Genomic DNA, 26,317 nt, shown 5'->3' with positions numbered 1-26,317 from the left:
AGGTGGATAAAGTAGGTGGGTCAAAGTTTATATTCTGTATTTAACCTTTTGTGTACATACGTATATGTATCCAATTTTAATACTTGTCATGAAAATGACAGATTTTCATGCAAAATTCAGTAACATTTTTTTTCTTTATACTTTCAATTAGCCGGAACCATACTTCCAGTTTTAGCACTGCTGAAACTTTGGGGGGAGGTAAACTCCAATTTTAAACATAGTGGTGATAGACCTTTTTTTTCTTTATTTTGCTTTCATTGTAAGGTTAAATGTGATATAGAAGCACTGTGAGTCTCACTGGCAGCTGTCAAGTATCAGAGAGGTAGCCGTGTTAGTCTGGTTCTGTAAAAGCAGCAAAGAATCCTGTGGCACCTTATAGACTAACAGACGTTTTGCAGCATGAGCTTTCGTGGGTGAATGCCCACTTTGTCTTGCATCCGACGAAGTGGGCATTCACCCACGAAAGCTCATGCTGCAAAACATCTGTTAGTCTATAAGGTGCCACAGGATTCTTTGCTGCTTGCACTGGCAGCTGAAGTCTCACATCTGAAAAATCCTATTTAGAAGCTAGCCTAAAAAACATTTTGCCTCCTGGAAAGATTTCCCCCCTCCCCCGTTCTGTGTGCATTAGGTATGAAAATATAAGATGGGATTTTGAAAATCATTCATCTTTGGCCTAATTTTGCTCTCATTTGAGGTCAATGGCCAAATGCCCTTTGACTTCTATGGGAGGAGTGGTGAGCCAACACTAAGCACTATAGAAAATCCAACCCATATTTCGTAGGACTCGTATAAAACCATTAATTAGAAACCATTTCAGGAGATAATTATACATGAAACATTAACACCACATATTTTATATACTTCTACATATTAGTAAAGATTGCATAAATAGTTACTTGTTTTTTTGTTAATTGTGCTGTAAGCAGGTAAAATACTTTTCTGTAAACATAAGTCTGAGAATTCTCACACAAAAACTGTTAACAAAGGAGCTAAAGTTGAAAGTGCAAATCAGTAATTTAGGGTAAAATGCAATACAGAGATGTTGTAGTTATCCTGAAACCAAGTGGTATAAACCTGGGGAAATCAGAATTAAGGTTAAATTTAAAATAAATTCAATTGTAAGGTATAGGATTCCTTCAGTAAGGGCCCCCCAAACCCTTAACTCTTCTCTGTAATGACACTATGCAATAACTGTATGATTATGATTAAAGAATTCTACTGTTTGTGGTCCCAGACTAAACTGATTTTTTAAAACACTTTTGATTTTTTCCCCCTTCCTCCCTCTCCCCCCCTTCATGATGTCATCACAGTTCACTGTACAGATACACTATTGGCCCTGTCAGCTTGCTTTGCCACCCTATGAATACTAACTCTTTACAGTTTTATATGGCACTTTTCAACATTAAAAGTTGTCTGACTTTTGCTATCTGTTAAGCCATTAAAAGAAAAGACAGAAAAGGTTGTAGGGTGCATTTTTCTCCTACACAAAGAGCATGGAAAATTCCCAGTATATTAACAGTCAGGCCAAGGTAGTGGCCTGCACTGTTCAGCACATCGATAAGAGGCTGTGGTTTACAGAGTTGTGAGGCATGGCCAATAAGTGAACTTTCTTGAAAGAGCCATTACTGACTATTGGTCATCTTATCATCTGTTTCCTCTGCAGTTTCTTAGGAAAAAGGCCTTGCTGGGTCATACAAATGCTAAAAGTTATGATTGTATTTAATAGTGACAGTGACCCCAGTGTGGCAGTTCTGTCTCAAAGGAGGGCCATCAGAAGAGAACACATGGCACCATGCTGATTACCCTCTAAATATAACACCATTTATTCTCCAGTGAAAATGTTCTGAGTACCTGACGAGTGAGCACATTCCACCCTTGCAGACAATCGTGATGTAGACCATCAAGAGATGCATATATGTTTGTTGAAGGCAGTTTCCAAGTCAGGCACATTCAAATGGTTATTTGTACTAAAGTTACATGCCTGTGGTTCAGATGGCATGTCATCATTAATCCAGCTTTTGGCAGGATTACCTTTTGAAAAATAAAAAATTGCTTCCTTGGCCATGTGTGGAGAGTTTTTGGCCCGTTTAATCCAGTTTAGTTTTGCACCTGGGTTGGAGAGAAGGATTCTAATGAAGTCTCTGCATCCTGACCAGCTTTCTGCTGAATTGGTCAGCTGGGAAAACACCTATTCCCCAGGGAAACCCAGAGGGGGGGCAAGTGGGGCAATTTGCCCCGGGCCTCGCAGGGGCCCCCACGAGAGTTTTTTGGGGCCCCTGGAGCGGGGTCCTTCACTCACTCCGGGGCCCCCGGAAAACTCTTGCGGGGCCCGGGCCCCCGGAGCTTCTTCCGCTCTGGGTCTTCGGCGGCAATTTGGCGGCGGGGGGGTCCTTCTGCTCCGGGACCCGCCGCCGAAGTCCGGGTCTTTGGCAGCAATTCGGCGGCGGGAGCCCCCTGAATCCTCTGGGCGGCCCTGCTATTCCCAGAAGCCTGCTAAACTCTCCAGTCCTAAAATTGTGGAGCAATTTACGGTACTAACGTAGTGTGTAGACATGGTGGGGTAAATTTCCACGGATGTGTGCCAGATTTTATCCTCCCGGTCCCAGTGGGAATTGTACACCACTTGGAAAAGGTAACCATTTTTCTTAGTTTCTGCAGCCAGTTCTGATCCAAATTCTGCCCTAACTTTTATAGATGTACCTCTACTGAAACCTAAGAAATTACACTGATATAAATGAGATAAAAATCTAGCTCTAATGCTACAAATCTGTATATTTTGTTTGATTTCACTTTTGGAAATATTCCAGGTTTGTCTTATATTTTGTTTAATTTATGGTACTTAGTGGATTCTAATTTCAGTCCACTGTTGGCTGTGTTTTTATGCTGCTTCCTCTATAAACTGGTGTAGTGCAGGTCACTAACAAATCTAGTAAACAGTATTCTATTTCATTCTCAACATGGACTCTGGAACCATTCTCTCTATATAAACTATCATTGTAGCTTTCTACAGCGTTTATACCCCTTTTTATGGAGCATACAACTTCCATTAAAGTCAATTGAGCTTTTACGCAGAAGAACTGTGGATTAATTAAAACAATTAAACTACAGTTTAATTTAGGGATTGTCATTGTAAAAGTGGTTAATTATGGATAAGTAAAGCATATATAAGGACAAGAAAAATCTTCCCTATCTGATTTAAAAATGCTCTGTATTACCTCCGAATTTTAACTCCATCTGTCTCCTTTCAGAGCAGTTCAGTTCTACATATATGCTATTAACTTTTGTCACGTTTTTTAGTTCTAAGTTTGCATTAGAAAGAAAAATATATATTTTAAATACAGTAAACCTCGTTTATCCAACCCCCCTAGAAAGTGAAATTCATCCCTTATTCAAATCTATCATTTGTTCATTGGCATAATTAGTTGATTCAGTAATCCCCCAGTTATCAGTGTGTATGTCAGCTGATTAGATGATAGAAATATTGAATATTTTCTTCATCGAGTTAAGACTGATATCTGGAGATTCTAGATTATTTCTAAAAAACATTTGAGGAAAATATTGTATGAGTTATAATCAAGGGTTCTTATAACTGAAGTGCCATATTTGAACATTTGTTATAATCGTGCTCTATACTGTGGTATGAGTGACAGAAATCCTTGAGGTAACATTCGTAACTAGTGGGTAACTGGTTCTATTTAGAAATCTTTTCCATTTACCAGACTTTTATAAAATTTCTATGCTTGGATAATTTTAAACACTACTTTGACTCTTTGGAACTTCTCCCAACTATGTACATCTCAATATTTTGTCTTCTAGGACATACAGGACGGTTATTAAAATCCTTGTGTTTCATCAGTCTATCATTCCTGCTGCTGCACATCATCTTCCAAATCACAATAAACAGCCTTGAAGCTGGAAACAATATTGAACCTGGTTTTAACTGTGAGTATCCTTTCTATCTTTGGTGCATTAACATAAAGAATGCAAGAATGCTTTGCTAGTATAAAAGAGATGGGGGGCTGATGGCTGGACTTTTTTACCAGTAAGGCTCTGCCCAACTTCGTTAACCTTTGGTGTGCTCCAAGGCCCATCATTTCTTTATGGCTCAAAGGGAGGTGGGAGGGGTTTATTATCAAATGTTTGTCATACTTATATTGCTGTTAGGGTAGTGTTCTCAGTGGGTCCATTAGGTCTTGTGCTACATGTGAATTTTATTTTTGAGAATTTGTCAAGGTTATCCACAGCCTGGAATGGCCTCTCTTTTATGTAGTTAATACATATCTCATTACATTAAAATTAAACTGTTGTATATTAATGCAAATCCATCTAGACTGACTACCACTATCGTATTATGCCTCCTATGAAATTTTGTTGCACTTGCTAATTTAAGTAACTTTAAACCTTGAATCCAAACCTTGGATTCAAGGTTTACAACCCTAAACAACATGCTACTTTCTTCTTCTTCTTCTTCTCTAATCTTATATAGGAAATAGCATTTTTAATATTTTCTTTTTGCCGTAACATTAATTAAAAGTAAATGATGTAACCTACTGTATCTTCCTCTTTCAGAAATTATTCTTCAATAATTCAAATGTGAACACTGTTGTACAAATGTTGATTATCCAAAGATTTGAAATAAGATAAATGTAAGCTCCAGGTAGACTATTTATATTTGTCTTACAGTGCTTATGTTTGACATTTATAACTGGCAAGTTATCTTTGATAAATGCCCATTTAATTTATCATACAATGTCCTACTACCACTTGAATAAACAGTAGTACTACAATTAAATACAAGACACCGGTAAAGCTGAGCATCTGACTTAAAACAAAAAAAGCCCCAGGAAACTCAGAATTAATGCTAACTCTTCATCCTTCAGTCATACAATTTTTTAAAGAAAAGATACAATTGTGCACATCAACTGACAGTTTTAACTCTGACTTATTGGGCTTTTGTCAGATCTTTAATGTTCTTGAAAGAAATTTTTGCATTTTCAAAATATAAAATACATATAATTGATCCAGTGCATTAGATAAGTTCCTTTGCTATTTCTACTTCTTTGATAATTATTATGGCTATTATAATTTATATGATCTATTATGGTAGCATTCACAAAGCTCTAGGGACTTTCTATATATGTAGATAAATAATTCCTGCTCCCACAATCTTTATAATCTTCATGGACAAGCAAAAAAGAGGGTGGGAAGAGAGAGAGAAAATGTACAGTCTTTTTTTTTTTCCCTATAATTAGTGTCAACTATGCCCAAATGGCCCTCAACCTTATTAGATGACTAGTTTCTTGCATATGTTGTAGTATAAGTAAATATTGGTGAGAGATTAGGAGGAGGACCTGGTATTGGTTTTATGGACTAATTCAGGCAGGATATTTCATTTAGAAAGGGGCATGGTAGTAAGTGCAAAGATGATTGTGGCTGAAATGGATAAACGAGACTGTCAAGGCTGATAGTGTGGAGGAGATGGACATAAAAGAAATACCAAATTTTATTTATTATTAAATAATGGCATCATAATATGCATGGTACTTACCAATGAAATAAGACTTGATTCCTACTCCAAATAGTCATTTTGGGGCACTATCGTGGATCCTTACTCATACTTACTCAAGCATGTAGCCCCATTGCAATCATACAGTAGGGAATACTTATGTAAATAAGACCATGCAAGATTGTGCATGGCTAGGGTGACCAGATGTCTCATTTGGAAAGAGAGAGTCCTGTATTTAAGCCCTCCTGCAGGTGTCCTGACTTTTTCTTAAAAATGGGCAAATTGTCCTGTATTTTTGCCTCTTCCCTGGGGGGAAGTATTGGGGGGTCCTGCTACTGGTTGGATCCCTGCTCGCCAGCTGCCCACCCACTGGCAGTGAGTGGGGTGTCCAATGGGCACCGATGGGGGGGTGGGTATACAAGGCTGGTGGTGGGGTGAAGCTGCAGCATGCTGGGCCAGGCCGCTCTCCTTGCCAGTCTGTCAGCACAGCTCCCACTGTGTGCCAGGTGTTGGCCAGGAGAACCTCGCCCCCCATCCTGTTTCCGGACGGTGCTGGCTGCATGCTGCAAGCTGCAGTGGCCAATGAGTGCGGGTAGGCACCAGGCGGTGGCCGATTACATGTTACCTCTGCTACCCACTCATCGGCCCTTTTACTTGCTCTCCCTCTCATTGTCCTCTCCCTGCTTCTCCCCCTCAGCTCCGCTGCTCCTCCATATCCCTCCCCCCCGGTGGGGCACGTCCTGCTTCCAGCACTGTGCAGAGAACCAGCCCCTGGCTGAGAGAGAGGCTCCTTCCTTCCTTCCCCTACTGCCTCTGGCTGGGCTGGCACCCTGGGAAAGCCCAAGACCCTCCGGCCCAGGGCGCTGGCCAGGAGGAGCCAAGCCCTGCGTGTTCCAAAGCCCCGCAAAGCACTGCCATGGGGCATCCTCTCCACTCCTCAGCTAAGCTCTGGAGTGGCTGAGGGGAAGTGGAGGAGCGATTTCCAGCCTATTCCTACCCCTAACCTACAGGCAGTGGGGGTGGGGGGAAGTGATGAGCTCTGCAAAGACATGGGCCAGATCATCCCTCCCACCCCCATAGCTGGAAGCAGTTCCCATCCCTTCCATCCTACACAGTGCTGAAATGCTGCTGCTGGCCGCATTCTTGTGTGAACCCTGGCAGAAATCTGGGTAGGGGCATGTGACTTCACTTACCCATCCCCCTCCACACACACACACATGCATTGCCTCAGGAAGACGCTGCACCAGGTACCGGGAGAAGCAGGTTCATCCCGGTGGCCCAGCTAGGCATGGAGGGTGGACAGTGTTGGGCAAGGAGGGTTGGGTTGGTCGGTCACCCACCTTATGTGACAGAGGGGTATAGGGGTGTGTGTGTGTGTGTCACCTCTCCCCTTGTGAACCCTAAAGCCTTAAAGCTAAGAAGGTAAATAAAAAGAATCCAATTACACAGTATTTCTTTTTAATGGAGGCTCAGTCAACTTGATGTTAATTTGAATGTTTGTACTGCATAGTTCTGATTGATTGCCGTTTAACTCGCTTGAATATGAGTAATTTTACCAGGTGTCCCGTATTCAGCATAGGGAGACATGCCACCCTATGCATGGCAGTGTGTTAAAATATAACTTGATGAGCCATGACAACATTGCAACAGAGCACCTGAATGATATTAACTGTGCCCTGTGGTGCTACTATGCAATTATAGTAATGCATTTTAGAGCAAGCTGATTTTTTAAAGACACATTCATTCCTCCCCCCCTAATATTTTCCCATCACTAGAGAGCTTATTTAAGGTTGTGTAGGAACCTTAGCATGTTTGGATTTCTTTTAAGTTTAACTCTGAATGTCTTGGATTTGTAATTATTTTGTGTAATTATAACTTTAATTAGTTATAAGTGTGTGTGTGTATGTGTATATATATATATAAAATAAAATAACCTATAATATTTTTACTCTTAAATTACTCTCAGCCTTAATTCTCTTGTAACACAGGTTTTCAGCATAACATACCTTTAAGAAGCAGTGACAGTTGGGCCAAGTAACATGCCTGGGAAGGCTTGACACATTTATTCACTCAAGTTTCTGATACCACTGACCCATTACAACCAATAGATCTGTAGCAGAATTGAATAGGAAGAACTAGCTTCTTCGGCCCACGCCACTTCCTGCAGCCCCCATTGGCCTGGAGCAGAGAACCGCATCCAGTGGGAGCTGCGATCAGCCGAACCTGTGGACGTGGCAGGTAAACAAACCGGCCTGACCCGCCAGGGGCTTTCCCTAAACAAGCGGCGTCCCAAGTTTGGGAAACTCTGCTGTAGAGGGAAAGCATTGGTTGGTTGTTGCCTCTGATGCCGCAATGGCTGCAGCTGAGAGTGACCTGAGCTGTTGACCTGTCAATATTTTATTGTAATGACAGAAACAAAAATAGCTAATAAGTTAGGATAATTACAACTAAATTTCTTCAAATGCAGTGTATGCCTGAGATGTCAATGAGTTTGATCTACATGGACACTTTTTGAGAGTCTGTGTAATTCTGTTGTTGAGATCATTCAGGACAAGAAAAGGTTTGGTACCCATGCTAAATTTCTTGACGGACCCAATTTTAAAATGAATTTTAGCTCATAAACTGATGGATTTCCTGTAAATTCCCAGATAGATCATTGTGTACACAATTACAGTGCTGTAATTTTGGGGAGGATACAATATATTCTTCATACATAACAAAGAGGTTGGATCCCTGCTTTAGATGCAAAACTCAATTCAGCTTTCATTATGGATCCATGACTGGCATCTCCATAATAGAAAGACTTCAGTTTAGTACTGCTTAAGTGTACAGGACCATAGGTGATATTTGCATTTATTATTGCAAATTGCAGTATCGTTATTATTTATTTATTTATTTATTGGGCCAGCTACACAAGCAGTCTGACTCAGGGGAGGAGGTAGGGATGACTCCACCCCAGTTTAATTTAGCCAAAAAAAAGTCTGTTTACCCTGGCTTTGAGCTGCTGCGAAGTGTGAATTTCACTCAGAGTTTGAATAAATTAGAGCAAATGTTGCCCTCATTTAAATATAGAGAATATAAGTAATTGATGACCAGGGGGTTTCAGGAGAGCATTTCCCGTTAGGCTGAAAAAAGTGACACTAGGACAGGGGGAAGGAAGGGAGTGACAGCAGAAGAGGAAAGAAGAGAGTGATAACATTGAATTATTTCAGTGTATAGTTTACTTGATAATTTTTAAGTATTCAGGTGTTCCTCAAAATATATAAATGATATGAAATTGCTTTCATGCTGTAGGAAAATGAAAACTAGGCCCCAGAACTCAATAGTTCGTACCTCAGAAATAAGTCTTAAGGTTCCATAGAATTCTTCAGGCCTCTTTATATATATATATATATATATATATATATATGTGTGTGTGTGTGTATATATAATATATTCAGAGCTAATGCCAACTTGAACTGGGGATGAGAGATGGGTAAACAGGTTTCTTTTTTCAAATTTTGTAAATTCATTTGATCCAGAGCCAATGTAGGTCAAGTTGTTAGCTCAGAGAATTTTTTTTCTCTCACTGCTGAGTTATTAAACCCCTGAAAATACTTTCAGGGTTGGTAATAGAAACCCTTGCAAATCTTTAAAAAACTGGGGATAGTGCAAACTGTCACTTTTTAAAGGGTTAAAGTGATACAGTAACAGTTTAACCAGTGAACTAAAACCCATCTCTTTAATCTTTTAAGTCTAGAAGCGTATAGATTTTGGCATCTGCAGAAGCAAAGTAGCAAATATCAAACTGAAAAGTAAAAATTGTCTAGACATACAGAACTTTTTTTTTTTTTTTAAATTCTGCTCTCTATCCAAGACATTTGTAAATCAAAATGAAATACTCCAGATGGCTTGGTTTTTGCATCAATAGATAGTGTTCCAGTTCAGGACCACCAAATATCAGCACACATACAGTTTCTTCATTTTGTTATTTTAACTACCTCACTCCCATTCAAAGCTCATACAACTTCAGCACAGCTATGAAAATCCACAGCATTTTCTCGAGTCTTTAGGACACATGTTATTGTGGCAACATTGGCATTTAGAAATATTGAATCATTGGAGGGCTCCTGTTTCCTTTGAATCCAGTGACTATCACCCGGCATAAGTAAAAAAAATTCTTTAAAAACTGCACTTTTAACTTTATACCAGATTTCTGGTTTGTTAAAGGCTGCATTGTGCAGGTTTGACATTTAATACCTCTGCTTTTTAAAAAATTATAGCTCATCTAGGTAAGAGAGGAAATAGATATAGCAGAAGTAAGGTCTGCAAACCTTCCCAAAATATCTGTTGTGCTGCCTATTAAAATATTTTTATTCTGTCAGAAATATACTCTTAAAATAAATATCAGCTAGGTTTCAATTATGCCATTACAAATAATATAGAATCTGGTTTTGATGTAGTAGTAATATAGGCACAGTAGTACATTTTTTTAATAAATCATTTTTGTCAGTTTGTAACTGTTGAAATAGAATAATTATTATTAGATCAGTTGAACAACTTCTGGCCATAGAATCCATAATATTAGAAATTGAAGAGACATATTGCTTTCGGCCCTAAAGTACATGCCCCTGTCTCTGCAGGATTTCATTCCTATGGTATATTTTTGTGGTGCTTCCACAAGTCCAGTTTTAAATGACTTAATCGATGGAGTTTCTACCACTGAGGCAGGCTGTAACATTAACTAAATGATATCACAGGTAAAAGAATTTTCCTGGTACTCATTCTAAGTTTTCTTTTCTTTAAACTAATGCCATTACCTCCATCCCCTTATGCCGCTCTAAACAATTCATATCTTGGTGTTTGCACCCTTCTAACATCTGCAGATAGTTTCCACTCCAACGGTCTCCTCTTAATTATATTTTGGCCAATGCCATACCTTTTTATTGCCTAATTCTGCCACCTTTGCTCTCACTGGCTACTGTTGTACTCTGTGGTAAGTCCTGTTGACACCTTTATTCAAACTGAATAGTATCTTACTCCATGAGACATCCTACTGACAACAATGGCACTACTCACAGAGATAAGGTTCTACTCAGTGAGAGTTAGAATACCAAAGTCTGAACTTCAACTATTCGAATTTTTCCTTATAAATCAAATTCTCTACCTGATAAATCTGTAACAGATATTTTTACATATTTCTAAAGATTATACAAGTTATGGTTTAGTTTTATTCTGTATTATTTAGATGTTATATTTGCAGAGTGTGGAGTAAAATTTGATGTCAGGAGGAAGGATAGTTTTTTAGTTCAAGCATGGGATCTAGGTTCAGATCATGGCTCGGTCTCAGATTCCTTTGTGACCCTGGGCAAGTCTCTCTCGCCGTGCCTCAGTTTCCCTATCTGGAAAACATAGAACCATAGGACTGGAAGGGACCATGAGAGATCATCTAGTCCAGTCCCCTGCACTCATGGCAGGACTAAGTATTATCTAGACCATCCTTGACAGGTGTTTGTCTAATCTGCTCTTAAAAATCTCCAATGATGGAGATTCCACAACCTCCCTAGGCAATTTATTCCAGTAATTAACCACCCTGACAGGAACTTTTTCCTAATGTCCAACCTAAACCTCCCTTGCAATTTAAGTCCATTGCTTCTTGTCCTATCCTCAGAAGTTAAGAACAATTTTTCTCCCCCCTCCTTGTAACAATCTTATATGTATTTGGAAACTGTTATCATGTCCCCTCTGTCTTCTCTTCTCCAAACTAAACAAACCCAGTTTTTTCAGTCTTCCCTCATAGGTCATGTTTTTTAGATGTTTAATCATTTTTGTTGCTCTTCTCTGGACTTTCTCCAATTTGTCCACATCTTTCCTGAAATGTGGTGACCAGAACTGGACACAATACTCCAGTTGAGATCTAATCAGCGTGGAGTAGAGTGGAAGAATTACTTTTCATGTCTTGCTTACAACACTCCTGCTAATACATCCCAGAATGATGTTTGCTTTTTTTGAAACAGTGTTACACTGTTGACTCATATTTAGCTTGCAATCTATTATGTACCCCAGATCCCTTTCCTCAGTACTCCTTCCTAGGCAGTCATTTCCCATTTTGTATGTGTGCAACTGATTGTTCCTTCCTAAGTGGAGTACTTTGCATGTGTCCTCCTTGAATTTCATCCTATTTACTTCAGGCCATTTCTCCAGTTTGTCCAGATCATTTTGCACTTGTAACCCCTCCCAGCTTGGTATTGTCTGCAAACTTTAGAAGTGTACTCTCTATGCCATTATCTAAATCATTGATGAAGATATTGAACAGAACCGGACCCAGAACTGATCCCGGCAGGACCCCACTCGATATGCCCTTCCAGCTTGACTGCAAACCACTGATAACTACTCTCTGTGAATGATTTTCCAACCAGTTATGCACCCACCTTATAATAGCTCTGTCTAGGTTGTATTTCCCTAGTTTGTTTATGAGAAGGTAAGTCAAAAACCTGGAGAGCTGGGAGAAAGGTCAGAATCTGGGGGGAGCATGGACCATTATAGCAGGGATAAGGGAGAGACAAGAGAGAACAAGGCGGGGAAATCAAATCAGTGTCTTAGATGTGTGTTTATTAATGCAAGAAGTATGGGGAATAAGCAGGAAGAACTTGAAATGCTAGTTAATAAACACAACTATGACATAGTTGACATCCCAGAGACTTCATGGGATAATACATATGACTGGAATATTGGTATAGTAGGGTACAGCTTGCTTAGGAAGGACAAGCAGGGGGAAAAAAGGAGTTGCCCTATATATTAAAAATGTATATACTTGGACTGAGATTGAGATGGAAATAGGAGACAGACTTGTTGAAAGTCTCTGGGTAAGGATAAAAGGTAAAAAACACGGGTGATGTCATGGTAGTGGTCTACTGCACTAACAAGGAAGAAGGGGTGGATGGGACTCTTTTTTAAACAACTAACAAAGCACAGGACTTAGTGGTGATGAGGGACTTTGACTACTCAGACATCTGTTGGGAAAATAATATAGCAGGGCACAGATTATCCAATAAGTTGTGGTGTGGAATGCAGGCATACAGTCACCCTGATAGACGGGGGAGACACAAGACTGTAGGACTATTGCCTGTACCAGAGAAGTTTTGAGAAACTGAGAGACAGCGAGGGTGGAGACCATGGGGACGGACTGCTTGAGAGCCTGTATGGCCTGGCTTGCCTAGCAGCAAGGGTGGGTGTTTAAGCTGCTGTGGGAGAGGACCCATGGACTGTCCAAACCAAGCACCAGAGGCAGGAAGCTGGTGTCTGGGCATAGACAATGTTTTGCCTGTGGGCAAAAGGGACACTTCAAGGGGAATGGAGGTCCCACCCGGAGAATGGAGAGGAGGAGCCCAAGAGAACCACCCCATGAAGCAAACATGGAGGCCGTGGGCATGTTGGACCTGTGGGAAACCAGGGCACGTGGAGACAAATATTTTATTTCAGAGGTGAAGAAAGCTACTAGTGGAGAGGCTGTTCTAGATTTGATTTTGACACATAGGGAGGAACTGGTTGAGAATTTGAAGTGGAAGGCAGCTTAGATGAAAGTGATCATGAAATGATAGAGGTCATGATTCTAAGGAACTCAGGAGGGAAAACAACACAATAAAGATAATGGATTTCAAGAAAGCAGACTTCAGCAAACTCGGGGAGTTGGTAGGTAAGATCCCGTGGTAAGCAAGTCTAAGGGGAAAAACAGTTCAAGAGGGTTGGCAGTTTTTCAAAGAGACACTATTAAGGGCACAAGAGCAAACTATCTCACTGCATAGGTGAGATAGGAAGTATGGCAACAGACCACCCTAGCTTAACCAGGAGATCTTCAATGATCTGAAACTCAAGAGTCTTATAGAAAGTGAAAACTCAGTCAAATTACAAACGATAAATATAAACAACACAAGTATGTAAGGACAAAATTAGAAAAGGCCAAGGCACAAAATGAGATTAAACTAGCTAAAGACATGAAGGGTACACGAAAACATTCTACAAATATATTACAAGCAAGAGGAAACCCAAGGACAGTGTAGGCCTGTTATTAAATGGCGGGGAGATGGGGAGGAACAATAACAGAAAACGTGGAAATGGCAGAATTGTTAAATGAATTTTTTGTTTCAGATTTTTTTTCACCAAAAAAGTTAGGAGCAATTGGACAACTAATGTAGTGAATGCCAGTGAAAATGAGGTAGAATCAGAGACTAAAATAGGGAAAGAACATGTTAAAAATTACTTAAGTTAGAGGGCTTCAGGTCACCAACACCTGATGAAATACATTCTAGAATACTCAAGGAGCTGACTGAGGAGATATCTGAGCCTTAAGTAACTATCTTTGAAAAGTCATGGAAGACTGAAGAGATTCCAAAGGCCTGGAAAAGGACAAATATAGTGCCCATCAATAAAAAAGGGAAATAAGAACAACCTGGGGAATTACAGACCAGTCAGTTTAACTTCAGTACCCGGAAAGATAATGGAGCAAATAATTAAGCAATCAGTGTGCAAACATCTAGAAGATAATAAGGTGATAAGTAACCGCATGGATTTGTCAAGAACAAATTCTGTCAAACCAACCTAATACCTTTCTTTGACAGAGTAACAAGCTTTGTGGCTAGGGGAAAACTCATCAGATATTGCATAGCACAGGGGTAGGCAACCAATGGCGCGGGTGCTGAAGGTGTCACGCGAGCTGATTTTCAGTGGCACTCACGGTGCCTGGGTCCTGGCCATCGGTCCGGGGGGGCTCTGCATTTTATTTAATTTTAAATGAAGCTTCTTAAACATTTTAGAAACCTTATTTACTTTACATACAACAATAGTTTAGTTATATACTATAGACTTATAGAAAGAGACTTTCTAAGAATGTTAAAATGTATTACTGGCACATGAAACCTTAAATTAGAGTGAATGAATGAAGACTCAGCACACCACTTCTGAAAGGTTGCTGACCCCTGGCATAGCATGTTATAGTGACTGTCAAATGAGTGCTTGTCAAGGCTGTGGCATTTTTTCCTTAAATTAAAGTGAAATGTAATTTCTTAGGGAACTGCTACAAAGCATTTCATTTGCAGTACTACCAAAGTATACTTGATGTTTTGGTTTGTATTAGGAAGCAACCACATTTTGCATGAGTAAATTCAGTATCTCTGTTTATTGAATGTTCAAGCACAAAATCTATATCAGAACATTGATAGCAACGAGTCACAGCTTAGTTCCGTCTTACTAGAAAGATTTTGTGTGTTTGACTACGGAGATTCATACTAGATTGTATTGATTTTGATTTAATACTCTGTTTTTAAACTCCAGCATGTTTCTAGTTTGATTTATTATCTGCATGAAAAAATACTTTTACTTCCTTTGCTAAACAGATAGATAGAGAATTAAAGGATTTCATTTCGTGTTCATATTGCAGATGAGATAGTCAGACACATGCACATCTTCCAGATACCTCGGAGTGTTTCCTTAAAACTTACCCTATCTATGAGCTCCTCCTAAGTGGCAGGGGTCAAGGATGTGTTCACATTATTCCAGGTAGTGCTGTCCTTAAGATAACTCATCTAGGTTAAAGTTTTAGCGCCAGCCAGTGAAGTTCTTTTGATTCTAACACGTAACTGTATTTTCCAGAAATATTTTATCCACCAGGTTCAAAGGTAACAGTTACAAAAATACTTGGCCTGCTGATTAGTGTCTGAACAGCCCGTGGCTCTTTTCTAGAAAAAATCTTTTCATTTATCAGACAACAGAATTAGTATGTTTACCAGGTGAGAGAAGCAATACTGTTTTAACATTATGAAGGACTCTAGAGCTTCAGAATTTTGAGACTTCTAAACACATCCATCTTGTTTTGAATATGTTGTTTATTTTCTCTTTTTGGAATATTCAAGATGAGCATTCAAGGAGTGGTGTCTCTCTTTATTTCTTGGGAAGTCAGCATTGAGCTATTCTATTCTATTCTATATAGGTAGCACCCTACCAAATTCATGGCCATGAAAAACACATCACAGACCATGAAATCTGGTCTCCCCCTGTGAAATCTGGTCTTTTGTGTGCTTTTACCCTATACTATACAGATTTCACAGGGGAGACCAGCATTTCTCAAATTGGGGGTCCTGACCTAAAAGGGAGTTGCAGGGGGGTCACCAGGTTATTTAAGGGAGTTTGCAATACTGCCACCCTGACTTCTGCACTGCCTTCAGAGCTGGGCTACAAGAGAGTGGCAGATTTTGGCTTGGCACCCAGCTCTGAAGGCAGTGCCCCACCAGCAACAGCGCAGAAGTAAGGGTGTCAATATCATACCGTATCATACCATGACATCCTTACTTCTGTGCTGCTGCCTTCAGAGCTGGGTGGCTGGAGAGTGGTGGCTATTGACGTAGAACCCAGCTCTGCGGGCAGCCGCACAGAAGTAAGAGTGACAATACCATACCATGCCATTCTTACTTTTGCACTACTGCCTTCAGAGCACTACTGCCTTCAGAGCTGGGCTCCCAACCAGCAGCTGCCGCTCTCCAACTACCTAGCTCTGAAGGCAGTGCCGCTGCCAGCTGCAGTGCAGAAGTAAGGATAGCAGTACTGCAACCACCCCTACAATAACCTTGCAACCCCCCCCAACTCCTTTTTGGATCAGGACCCCTTCAATTACAACACCATGAAATTTCAGATTTAAATAGCTGAAATCATGAAAATTATGATTTTTTAAATCTTATGACTGTGAAATTGACCAAAATGGACCATGAATTTGGTATGGCACTAAATATAGGTTCTTATAGCACACTCATCATTGTAGTATCTGAGTCCCTTCCAGTAGTGCATTAAAAGCAACATGAATAACATTTTTGCATGTGTGTTCTCTCATCCTCTCCTCAGGGGGAGAAGCATGTGCAATGGAGTACCTTGCATTGGTAGGGCTTTTTCCTTTAGTTTGTTGGTTTTTGTTGTTGCTTATAAATATACCCTTTGCTATGCATTTATGTTAGAGTAAGCAAGATCAAAGAAATGTGCCTTGCACTTCAGGTGGAAGGTGTTAATGTTTGTGATGATTCTTAGTTCCTGGGAGGAGTCATTCTATAGTCTTGGACCAGACTCCAGGAAAGTTCTATCTCCCACACAAACAAGCTTCAAATTTCTTGTGGAGAGTTCCATTATGTCAAAGGAGTGTCAATGTCAACTATGGTCTTCATTCCAGAGCTTTACGTCCTCTTTTAGATATCCTGGGCCCAGGGCATGTCATGCCTTGAGCATAAGGATCGAGCCTTTGAACTTGTTTTGAAATTCTATGGGAAGCCAGTGTAGGGAGTGTAGGAGAGGTTTGATGTGCTTGTTGATACTGTGTGTGGCTGAGGAGACTTACGGAAGTGTACTGTACTAGCTGGAATTTCCTAAGCACTGAAGGCTTCATGCCCAGGTGTATCCGCTGAGTCTCATAGACTCATAGACTTTAAGGTCAGAAGGGACCATTATGATCATCTAGTTTGACCTCCTGCACAATGCAGGCCACAGAATCTCACCCATCCACTTCTATAACAAACCTCTTACCTATGTCTGAGTTATTGAAGTCCTCAAATTGTGGTTTGAAGACCTCAAGCTGCAGAGAATCCTCCAGCAAGTGACCCGTGCCCCATGCTGCAGAGGAAGGCAAAAAACCTCCAGGGCCTCTGCCAATCTGCCCTGGAGGAAAATTCCTTCCTGACCCCAAATATGGCGATCAGTTAAACCCTGAGCATGTGGGCAAGACTCACCAGCCAGCACCCAGGAAAGAATTCCCTGTAGTAACTCAGATCCCAACCCATCTAACATCCCATCACAGACCACTGGGCATACTTACCTGCTGATAATCAAATATCAATTGCCACAATTAGGCTATCCCATCATACCATCCCCTCCATAAACTTATCAAGCTTAGTCTTGAAGCCAGATATGTCTTTTGCCCCCACTACTCCCTTTGGAAGGCTGTTCCAGGACTTCACTCCTCTAATGGTTAGAAACCTTCATCTAATTTCAAGTCTAAACTTCCTAGTGTCCAGTTTATATCCATTTGTTCTTGTGTCCGCATTGGTACGAAGTCCAGCTGAGAGGTGACAAAGGTATGAGGCCAGATCATCATCTGCCAGGATGGGGCAGGGTAACATAGCCAACTGGAGATGGCAAAAGATGTTTCTCAAGAATGTTGCTATGTGAGAGCTTGGGGGTAAGCAAGGAATCTAAGAGGACTCCTAAACTCTGGTGAATTGACTAATTGATGGGCTGTGTACCTCCAACCCTAAGAAACTGCACTACAAACTCATCAAAATGTTTTCTTCTGCCTCAACATCACCTCTGGCTTGCTCTAGTTCACCTTCAGCAGCTGTCCTACCTCCATGAGCTGATCACCTCCAAACACTGGACTATATTGGTGGTACTGGTATGATCATATATGGTATAAAGCATAGGGAGTGCTGGGTGTCCTCTGACCAGTTTACCTAGTGGCTTTGTGTAGATGTTGAAAAGGACCAGAGAGAATTGATCCTTGTTGGACTTCACAAGACAGGGATCTAGTGGTGGAGGTGAATTTACCTTTTTGAGTGAATACCTCCAGGAAGGACTCAGAGCATTTTACTGCATTACCCCGGACTCCCGTCACCTCTTTTAGGTGAGACAGTAGCATCTCAGGGTCAACACTGTTGAATGATGCAGAGAGGTCCAGGGGGATGAGAATGGATGTTTGCCCTCTATTCATTGATGGGAGGAGATCATCTCTCAGTTTCACTAAGGCAGTTTCAGTTCCATGTCCTGGCCTGAATCCAGATTGTCATGTCTAGAATTTTAGTTGCAATTAGATGAGCTTGTAGGTGGCCTTTGGTGGTCTCTGAGAGTTTTTGTAGGAAATGGAAGTTTGACACTGGGTGGTACTAGGCTAGACCTGATGTTTCTGGGGTGGGTTTCTTCAGTGTCAGTTGAACTATCATGTGCTTAAAGGAGAAAGGAAAGATTAGTTCTGTCAGTGATCCATGAGACTATTTTGATCAGAGTGGCAGCAGTTTGTTCATGACTGTCTTTCACAAGGCAGGAAGGACATTATCAGATTAACAAATCTTGGGTTGCAACTCCTGTAGGGTGTCCAGAACTTCTTGATGAGTGAAAACCCTGAACTTTGGGAATGTAGGTAGGCTGTTGATTGGTGCACATAGGGGGAGTGAATTGATACTGCTTGAGAAGGCAAATTAGGATGATAGTTCTTTGCAGCAGTTGGTTCTCAGTTTGGTTGTAGATTGTTGCATCTCAGGATTGATGAAGCAGTTTACCAGCTTGGATGACTCCTTGGAATGGGATTTGGCACCTGGTAGGAAGGTTCGCTTGACCTGTAATCCAGATTTAGCATAGGCTTTGAAAAATGCCTTATGTTTCATCCTGTCTGTATCAGCCTTTGATTTCCACCATTGGCACTCAAGCTTCATGGGTTTTTCTTTCTTTTCCCTCCATCTTCTCTTCATTGTTGAAATGAAAACATCTTAATCCATATATCCTGTCAGGAATCTTCTTGTACTGTTGTAATAGAAGATGAAAAGGATGCTGTCAAGCTGATCAAACTTTGGAGTCAAAGATACCGTACCTTTTAAAATGTTGTGATCTAAATGGGCTATGTCTTGCATATTATAAGGGCCAAATTCCATCCTGATTCTGTATGTAGAAATTCCATTACTTTTTATATAATTACTAGGATGTCTCACAAAAACTCAGAGTAAAATATGTATAAAAATTATTCCAAACAGTCACCAAAAAGTTACCATTTTTTTTAAACACCCACTTTTTCCTTAGAGACTAATAAATTTATTTGGGCATAAGCTTTCGTGGGCTAAAACCAACTTCATCAGATGCATGGAGTGGAAAATACAGAGGCAGGTATAAATACACAGCACGTGAAAAGATGGGAGTTGCCTTACGAAGTGGGGGGTCAGTACTTGGTAAGGCAACTCCCATCTTTTCATGTGCTGTGTATTTATACCTGCCTCTGTATTTTCCACTCCATGCATCTGATGAAGTCGGTTTTAACCCATGAAAGCTTGTGCCCAAATAGATTTGTTAGTCTCTAAGGTGCCACAAGGACTCCTCGTTGTTTTTGCTGATACAGACTAACATGGTTACCACTCTGAAACCTGTCACCACTTTTTCCTGTCAAATTTGTAAAATTTATCTGTAACATTATTTTGGAACCAAATTTTCCATTCCATGGGATTATCACCTGCGTAGGCTCTTAGCTTTCCACTAGCATATCAATTCCAAAGCCACTTCTAGAATTTAGATTGTGAGCTCTTGCAGACAGGAACCATCTTTTTGTTCTATATAGTGCCTATCAAGTTGGGTCCTGGTCCCTTGCTAGGGCTCCAAGGTATTGCCATGGTACAAATGAATAATAATAACATGGGATTCCTGCACTGCTTCTTGTCACTAAAGAATGTCCATATGTAACCATAATAACAGCCCAGATCTTTGGGGAATGGAAACCTTATTGTATTACCTATGAGAGCAAGAACAAACTGCAGAAATATGCTTAAAACTAGCACAGCAAATTCAAACTTGGCTTTTGTGTGAAGAATTCATAGTTGAATATATCTTCATATCTCTTTACCTGGCAACTACTGAATGAGGCCTGAAGACCCAAAATGAAGGACCCAAGAAATATCAGCAATGCAGGATGCTTTAAAATTATATAGAACCCTTTTTCATTTAAATAACGTTTTCTATAACTCTAGTTTCATGGTGCAGCACTTCAGATCTAAGTAATATACAGTGCTATGAAAGAAAGAACAATAAGTCTTTGCGGGAAGGAGGCAAACTTAGACCTAACAGGGATGGCCATCCTTTCAAATAAGGGACAGTTGTGAGGCATGGTTCTGTGATAGCAAATGTAGTCAAGTATATAAGATAATGGAAAAGTGTATCATTGTTCAATAGAAGTATCAGCCATGTCTAAGTATAATCAGTTTTTCCAAAAGACTGTGGTTTATAGTTTAACTCCACTGATTATGCAGAGTTTATACTATATAAACCTTCAGCCATACCATGGTTTTGGAATGTATTTGTTAGGCCAGATGAGAGAACTTCATTGTAAATATAATTTGCTCTCTTAAAAGAAGTTAATTGTGTTCTGAATTAAGGGAGAATTATCTTCAACATTACTTCACCCATTATAAACAACTTTAAAAGGCCAGGAAATTTATGACGGGGGAAAACAGAAGCTTCTAACATTGCTTTTTCAGCATATATAATAGATTATCTTTAATTTCCTGCTGACTGTTACTGTGTAACAGCTCAGAAAGTGAGTATTCATTGTATTTTTAGTCTTCCAGTAATGGCCAGTTTATTTGCTACCAGTCATGTGCTACCACATGTACATCAAGTAGTATTTTAAATATTAATTTTCAGCTATTATATATCATAAGTTCTGGAAAATGTATCTAATTCTTCTCTAATGCCTTTAGCATTCTAGTTTGTATTGCTCCATTTCAAACACTTCATTCATGACAGTTTCCTCTTTAAAAAATCCTTCTCTTCATTATAATGTGCAGAGGCATACCTTTTGCTGACAGCAAAATATTCACCACTCATGTGTGGTGAGCAGCAAAATGTCCATTGCTCATGGAAAATTGACATCTGCCTATGTTCATAAAAATATAATTAATTTCTTTGCTTGTGTGGGGGAGGTGGCGGTTACGCTGCATAATTTGAGTTTCTGTTGCATCAAAATTTATTCTCTTGGCCAAATTTACCTACAGTGCATCATGTCTTATATGGTAATTTAGGTCTAATTTCTGTGACAAAGAACATGGATTATGGGGCAGCAATAATTATGAAATCATATAATAATCTCCAGTTGTTATAATTCAAAAAATGAATCTTAAAGTAAAATTCTATAACTAAATTTGTATTATTTATTTGCACTGAAGCATAGAATAAACACCTGAGTGATGCTGCCCTCTGAAAAATCCTTACTATGAATCAGAGAATATAGAGGCTGAAGCTTTGGTCTGCATTGGCAGAGGTTGTGACTTGAGTAAATATATTAGCCATCTTTGGAACTCTGTCACAGGCTGTGATAAATTAAGAAGTGGGGGAGCTCCTATTTATAAACACCCAGCCAGCCAGTTAGCTGTAAAATCCCTTTTGGTGTCCGTTCTCTGCTTGCTTTACCTGTAAAGGGTTAACAACCCCACAGATAAAAGAAAAGGAGTGGGCACCTGACCAAAAGAGCCAGTGGGAAAGCTAGAACTTTTAAATTTTGGAAAGAAACTTCCCCTTTGTCTGTTGTTCTCTGGGCTGCAGGGACGGAGCAGCAATGCTATAAGTGGGAATGCTATGTAAGGTTTGAACCAGGTATGAAAAAGTATTTTCCATACCTAGAAGAAATAATTTGGATAGGGAATGTTCTGTTAGATGCTATCAGGTTTATTTCTTATTTTGGCTTCTGGATCCCCTCTGTGCTAACCCCTGATGCTTTTGTTTGCTTGTAACCTTTAAGCTGAACCCCCAAGAAAGCTAGTTTGGGTGCTTGATTTTTGGAATTGCTCTTTTAAAATCTAGCAAAAGCCTAAGTTCCAGATGTATTTTCTTTCTTTTTGTTTTTAATAAACTTTACCTTTTTTAAGAACAGGATTGGATTTTTGGTGTCCTAAGAAGTTGGTGCATATGTTGTTTGATTAGCCGCAGCTAATTTCCTTTGTTTTCTTTCTCAGCTCTTCCCTGGAGGTGTGGGGGGTGAAAGGGCTTGAGGGTACCCCACAGGGAGGAATTCCCAAGTGTACCTTCCTGGGTTCAAAGGGGTTTTTTTGCATTTAGATGATGGCAGCGTTTACCAAGCCAAGGTCAGAGAGAAGCTATAACCTTGGGAGTTTAATACAAGCCTAGAGTGGCAAGTATTAATTTTTTTAATCCTTGCGGGCCCCCACTTCCTGCACGCCTGACAGAGTGGAGATTCAGCCTTGACACAGGCATTTTTCTAGAGTATATGGTCTTTAATAGATGGTGCATTGTTAGTCACGTATTTTGAAATAAAGATTTTTGTGGAAAAGTGACCTCTTCCTGGATCAGACTTTAGCGTTGCTTCATTGATCTCTTGGGATCAAACAATTTTACCTTGTTCAAAAATTCATACTCTGTTTCACAATCTGGAGACCTATGTTCAATTTCTGTGCTTTTCCTTCGAATGCCTCTTTGAACACCGCTAGAATTTCTTGTAGCACAGAAAGAGGGAAACTCTATTTCTCTTCCGTATTCAGGATTGATGACCTTTTTGGAACCAATTTTTTTTACGTGTTTGAGAGATTTCTTGGTCTTGTACACATCAAACTGGTATAACTCTCCTTAACTCACAACATGATGATGTTCATATGGTGAGATATTCAGGAATGGACCATGATTTTTCAAGTTGAAGATTAATTTTTAGTAATGGTGTCAGGAACCATTGAGTAATAGAATTTTTCTGTGCCTGGGAAGCAGAATTAGAGTCTCTTGTTTATTATTGATGTCATCCTCTTCAAACTTTGCCATCCACTTGGCATGAAACTTGGACTTGAGGTTAATGGATTTCCGAACATATTCCAGTATCACACTCAAGGAAATACAGAGCAATTTCCCACAATCATTTTACAGTTCATATTCAAACTCTGTGATGTAATCTTGGGCAGTCATGTACAGTCTTACACAGTTGCAGTTAGAAGTAGACTTTGTTACAAATCAGTTGGACTGCAGGCTGATAATCAATCTTTCATCTTGTCATTGGGACTGCACTCATGGGTCAAACAGAATTTCTATTGTCTGTCTCTTACTCTACCCTCTTAAGTACAATAATGCATTAGCAAGCATAATGAACAAAACAATATCCCAGTTGTGATGGGGAAAACACTCATAAAACTGAATGTCAAAGAGGAAGGTGGAAAAGCGAAATGGTGAATGGAGAGAATCAAAACCAAACAGGACAGGATATTTGTGAGTTTATAAGGAGGCACCATCAATGATTTATATAGTGCTTTGAAAAGATTATTATATAGTCATATGAACAGCAATCCAATCCCATATCCCCTGGTTATGTGTTTAGTATTTCTATCACTAATTAAATTTCTATATATCATTTAATTTCTATCAAATTAAAACCATAGCAGATATTGTGCTGCTTTGAAAACCAATTCAATTTTAATAGTCCACTTTCCATATTATGAAAACCCGTTCAAGACAACAAAAGCTCAGAAACTAGACTTCCATAGTACTGAACATTTTAAATATTGAATCATGCACTTAACTACTTTACAACCATATAATATGTTGCTCAAAATGTATCTGCAGTGCTTCCCAGCATACAAAATATGTCATGAATGATCCCTTTGTTTTTCAGTTAAAATTGTGGCGTATCCATGGCATATTCTTGTAGTAAATATGCTGGAGTTAGAAAGAGCCAGCAGAGAAGTGCTTAACTGTGTTATTAACACAGGATTTCAGTGTGATGTAGATCAAAATATTGAAATATGTTATTGTTGACAATTAAATAAAAAAAGCAACGTTTTAATTTTGAACTTGTACTTCTATTATAAAATTCCTTTCCTGTTGGACAACGTCATATTTTCAATTGAGCATTGCCTAAGCAGTAATTTCCCCACATATAGGGAATACATATTTTACTTTATTTCCAGTAGAATGCCTGCTATACTTAACTTTCTGTAGTGTCCTCATCCAGTACACTTTAGTATTTTACCTTACTGAATTAATATAGGAATTGTTGCTAGTGCAATACAGTGATTGATGTAAAGAAATATTGTTTACCCAATTGTTTTAAATGCAATCTAAGCAACAGAATGTATATGCTATACGGGAGCAAAAGACTTAATGTAATACCATGATTTGATTAAACAATGTGCTTCAGTCAATTAAACAAAAATCTCTTCATCTTTTGAAGTTGTGGCATTTGGGTATACTCCCTCAGCTCATCATCCATGGAAAATAGTTCTTCATCAGAGTCTAAAAGAATGAGTTTTAGGGACATTTCACCACCAGCATGGAGCAAAAACTCATGCCTTTCTACATGACTTACTTTGGACCCCACTCTGAAGGGGTCAGATGAACTCAGTTGATCATGCTCCAAATGACTACTAATACCTGCAGAAAGAGAAGGGATCCAAAAAGGCACAAAGCCAGTTTTTCTCTGTTACACTGGTATGAATCCAGATCAACTCTATTTAATTCAGTAGCATTACTCTGATATTACACCAGAACAATAGAGTGGAATGTTGCCCAAAATGATAATGCTGCTGTAGCCAATGAATCTTAACAGGAATCATGGGAGTTGCTACCATGATGTGTGTCTGTAATTTTAATCACCTTAATAAAGAGAACTGATAGTTATTTAGGATGGGCATGTCAAAGGAGCCTAAATTAGGTGCCCAAATCCATTGAAAAGTCAATAAGTTCGGTATGAGTTGGGTGTCCATCTCCCTTAGGCCCTTTTGCAAATCCCAGCATAAATAGGGATTAAACTGCTCACATTTTACTGCTGTGAGACTGCACTGGACTTACTAATAGTCATTGGTAACGTGGGTCTGAACTTTTCTGTGACTCAATTAAATTTATTACCGTTGCTTTCAGTGAGGTATTTACTCACCAACACATTGAGAATTAATACATAGCTTCTGGTGAAATTTGTCACCTACCAGTGTAAGACAATAGATTTCGTCAGTTCCTGCAGCTGCTGTTGCAGATCCTTTTATTCTTTGCTATAGTTTAAAAAATATTCATCAACACCTTAGTGACAGGAACAGAAGAGAACTGTGAAGCGGAAATATGATATCATGTTCTTATTGTTATCTAGAATGACACAGAATAGATGTGGAAACCCATCTTTGACTTTTTCCAGATGTCTGTGGAACAGGATCAGCATTCTGGCTTTGTTTTAGGTAGATGTGTATGTGATGAACTTCCTTGCTTAGATATTTTCATAGATGACTTAGCCAACATTTCAGTGAGTATATGAAGGTTAATAAAAAGTTGTTTAAAAAACCTCCCATAAAATACAGTGTGGGGGAAACAGATTTATTGTAGATGTTGTGTAATGTAACTTGTTGTAGGAGGAATATGGCTGAGAGAATGTGGCAGCAATGAATGTGTTGTTTTATTCTCAAGCCTGTGCAGTTTAACTAACTGAAAGATAAGTGCACCAACAAACATTTATTTTAGTTGAGTCATTTGTTGAATGTAGCAAGAGACTGTTAGAATACAGTAGGAGAAAATAACATGGGATCCAATCCTGCAACACTTACTCAGTACTAACTCAGGAAGTATTCCATTGGGCAAAATCCTGGCTCATGTTTATGTGGCAGTAAGAGGCTCTTTAAACTGGCTCTCAATAAGTGATCCTGAGTGTTTAATATATAAACAAGTGCAGAGAAGACTTGATCTTGGCAGTTTGGTGCTGCATAATAGGGTACAGAGTTTATGTAATTAATCCCCCTACCCCACATGAAATTCTTACTGAATCCTAACCCATTCCTCCTCCCTTTCCAGTTGAAGCAATGGAGGTTACTCATATCTAGGGTTGTATTACCCCCAACTCTGCTCCCACATAGGGGAAAAGTATGTCTGTGATGGAATCCCAGCTCTCTGCCTATTGGTTGGGGGCTGGTGGTCAGTCAGAGAATATGTGTGTGTGGTCTTTATCCTTCTCCTACCCACACCTTCTCATGTCCACACCCTGGCCACCACTGACCATGGGTGACTAGGGGAATCTTTTGCTCAATGGGCTGTTCTGTCCCTGGTTAATAGCTCCATTTTGGAGATGTTGACCAC

The 26,317-nt window shown here is 39.6% G+C and overlaps 1 protein-coding gene across 1 annotated transcript in view; it reads left to right on the top strand.

Moving 5' to 3' along the window:
- PIEZO2 (piezo type mechanosensitive ion channel component 2) overlaps window positions 1-26,317 on the top strand; it is a 457,344-nt gene that overhangs the window by 164,500 nt on the left and 266,527 nt on the right. The window contains exon 3 of the mRNA XM_045007801.1: window positions 3,820-3,945. Coding sequence (XP_044863736.1) covers window positions 3,820-3,945 — 126 coding nt within the window. The remainder of the gene's footprint in view (window positions 1-3,819; window positions 3,946-26,317) is intronic.

This window comes from Mauremys mutica, chromosome 2 (genome assembly GCF_020497125.1).
Source record: "Mauremys mutica isolate MM-2020 ecotype Southern chromosome 2, ASM2049712v1, whole genome shotgun sequence".
In the NCBI taxonomy this organism is placed as follows: Eukaryota; Metazoa; Chordata; order Testudines; family Geoemydidae; genus Mauremys; species Mauremys mutica.
Note: the sequence above shows the minus strand (reverse complement) of the source record. Positions and strands in the feature narration are given on the sequence as shown.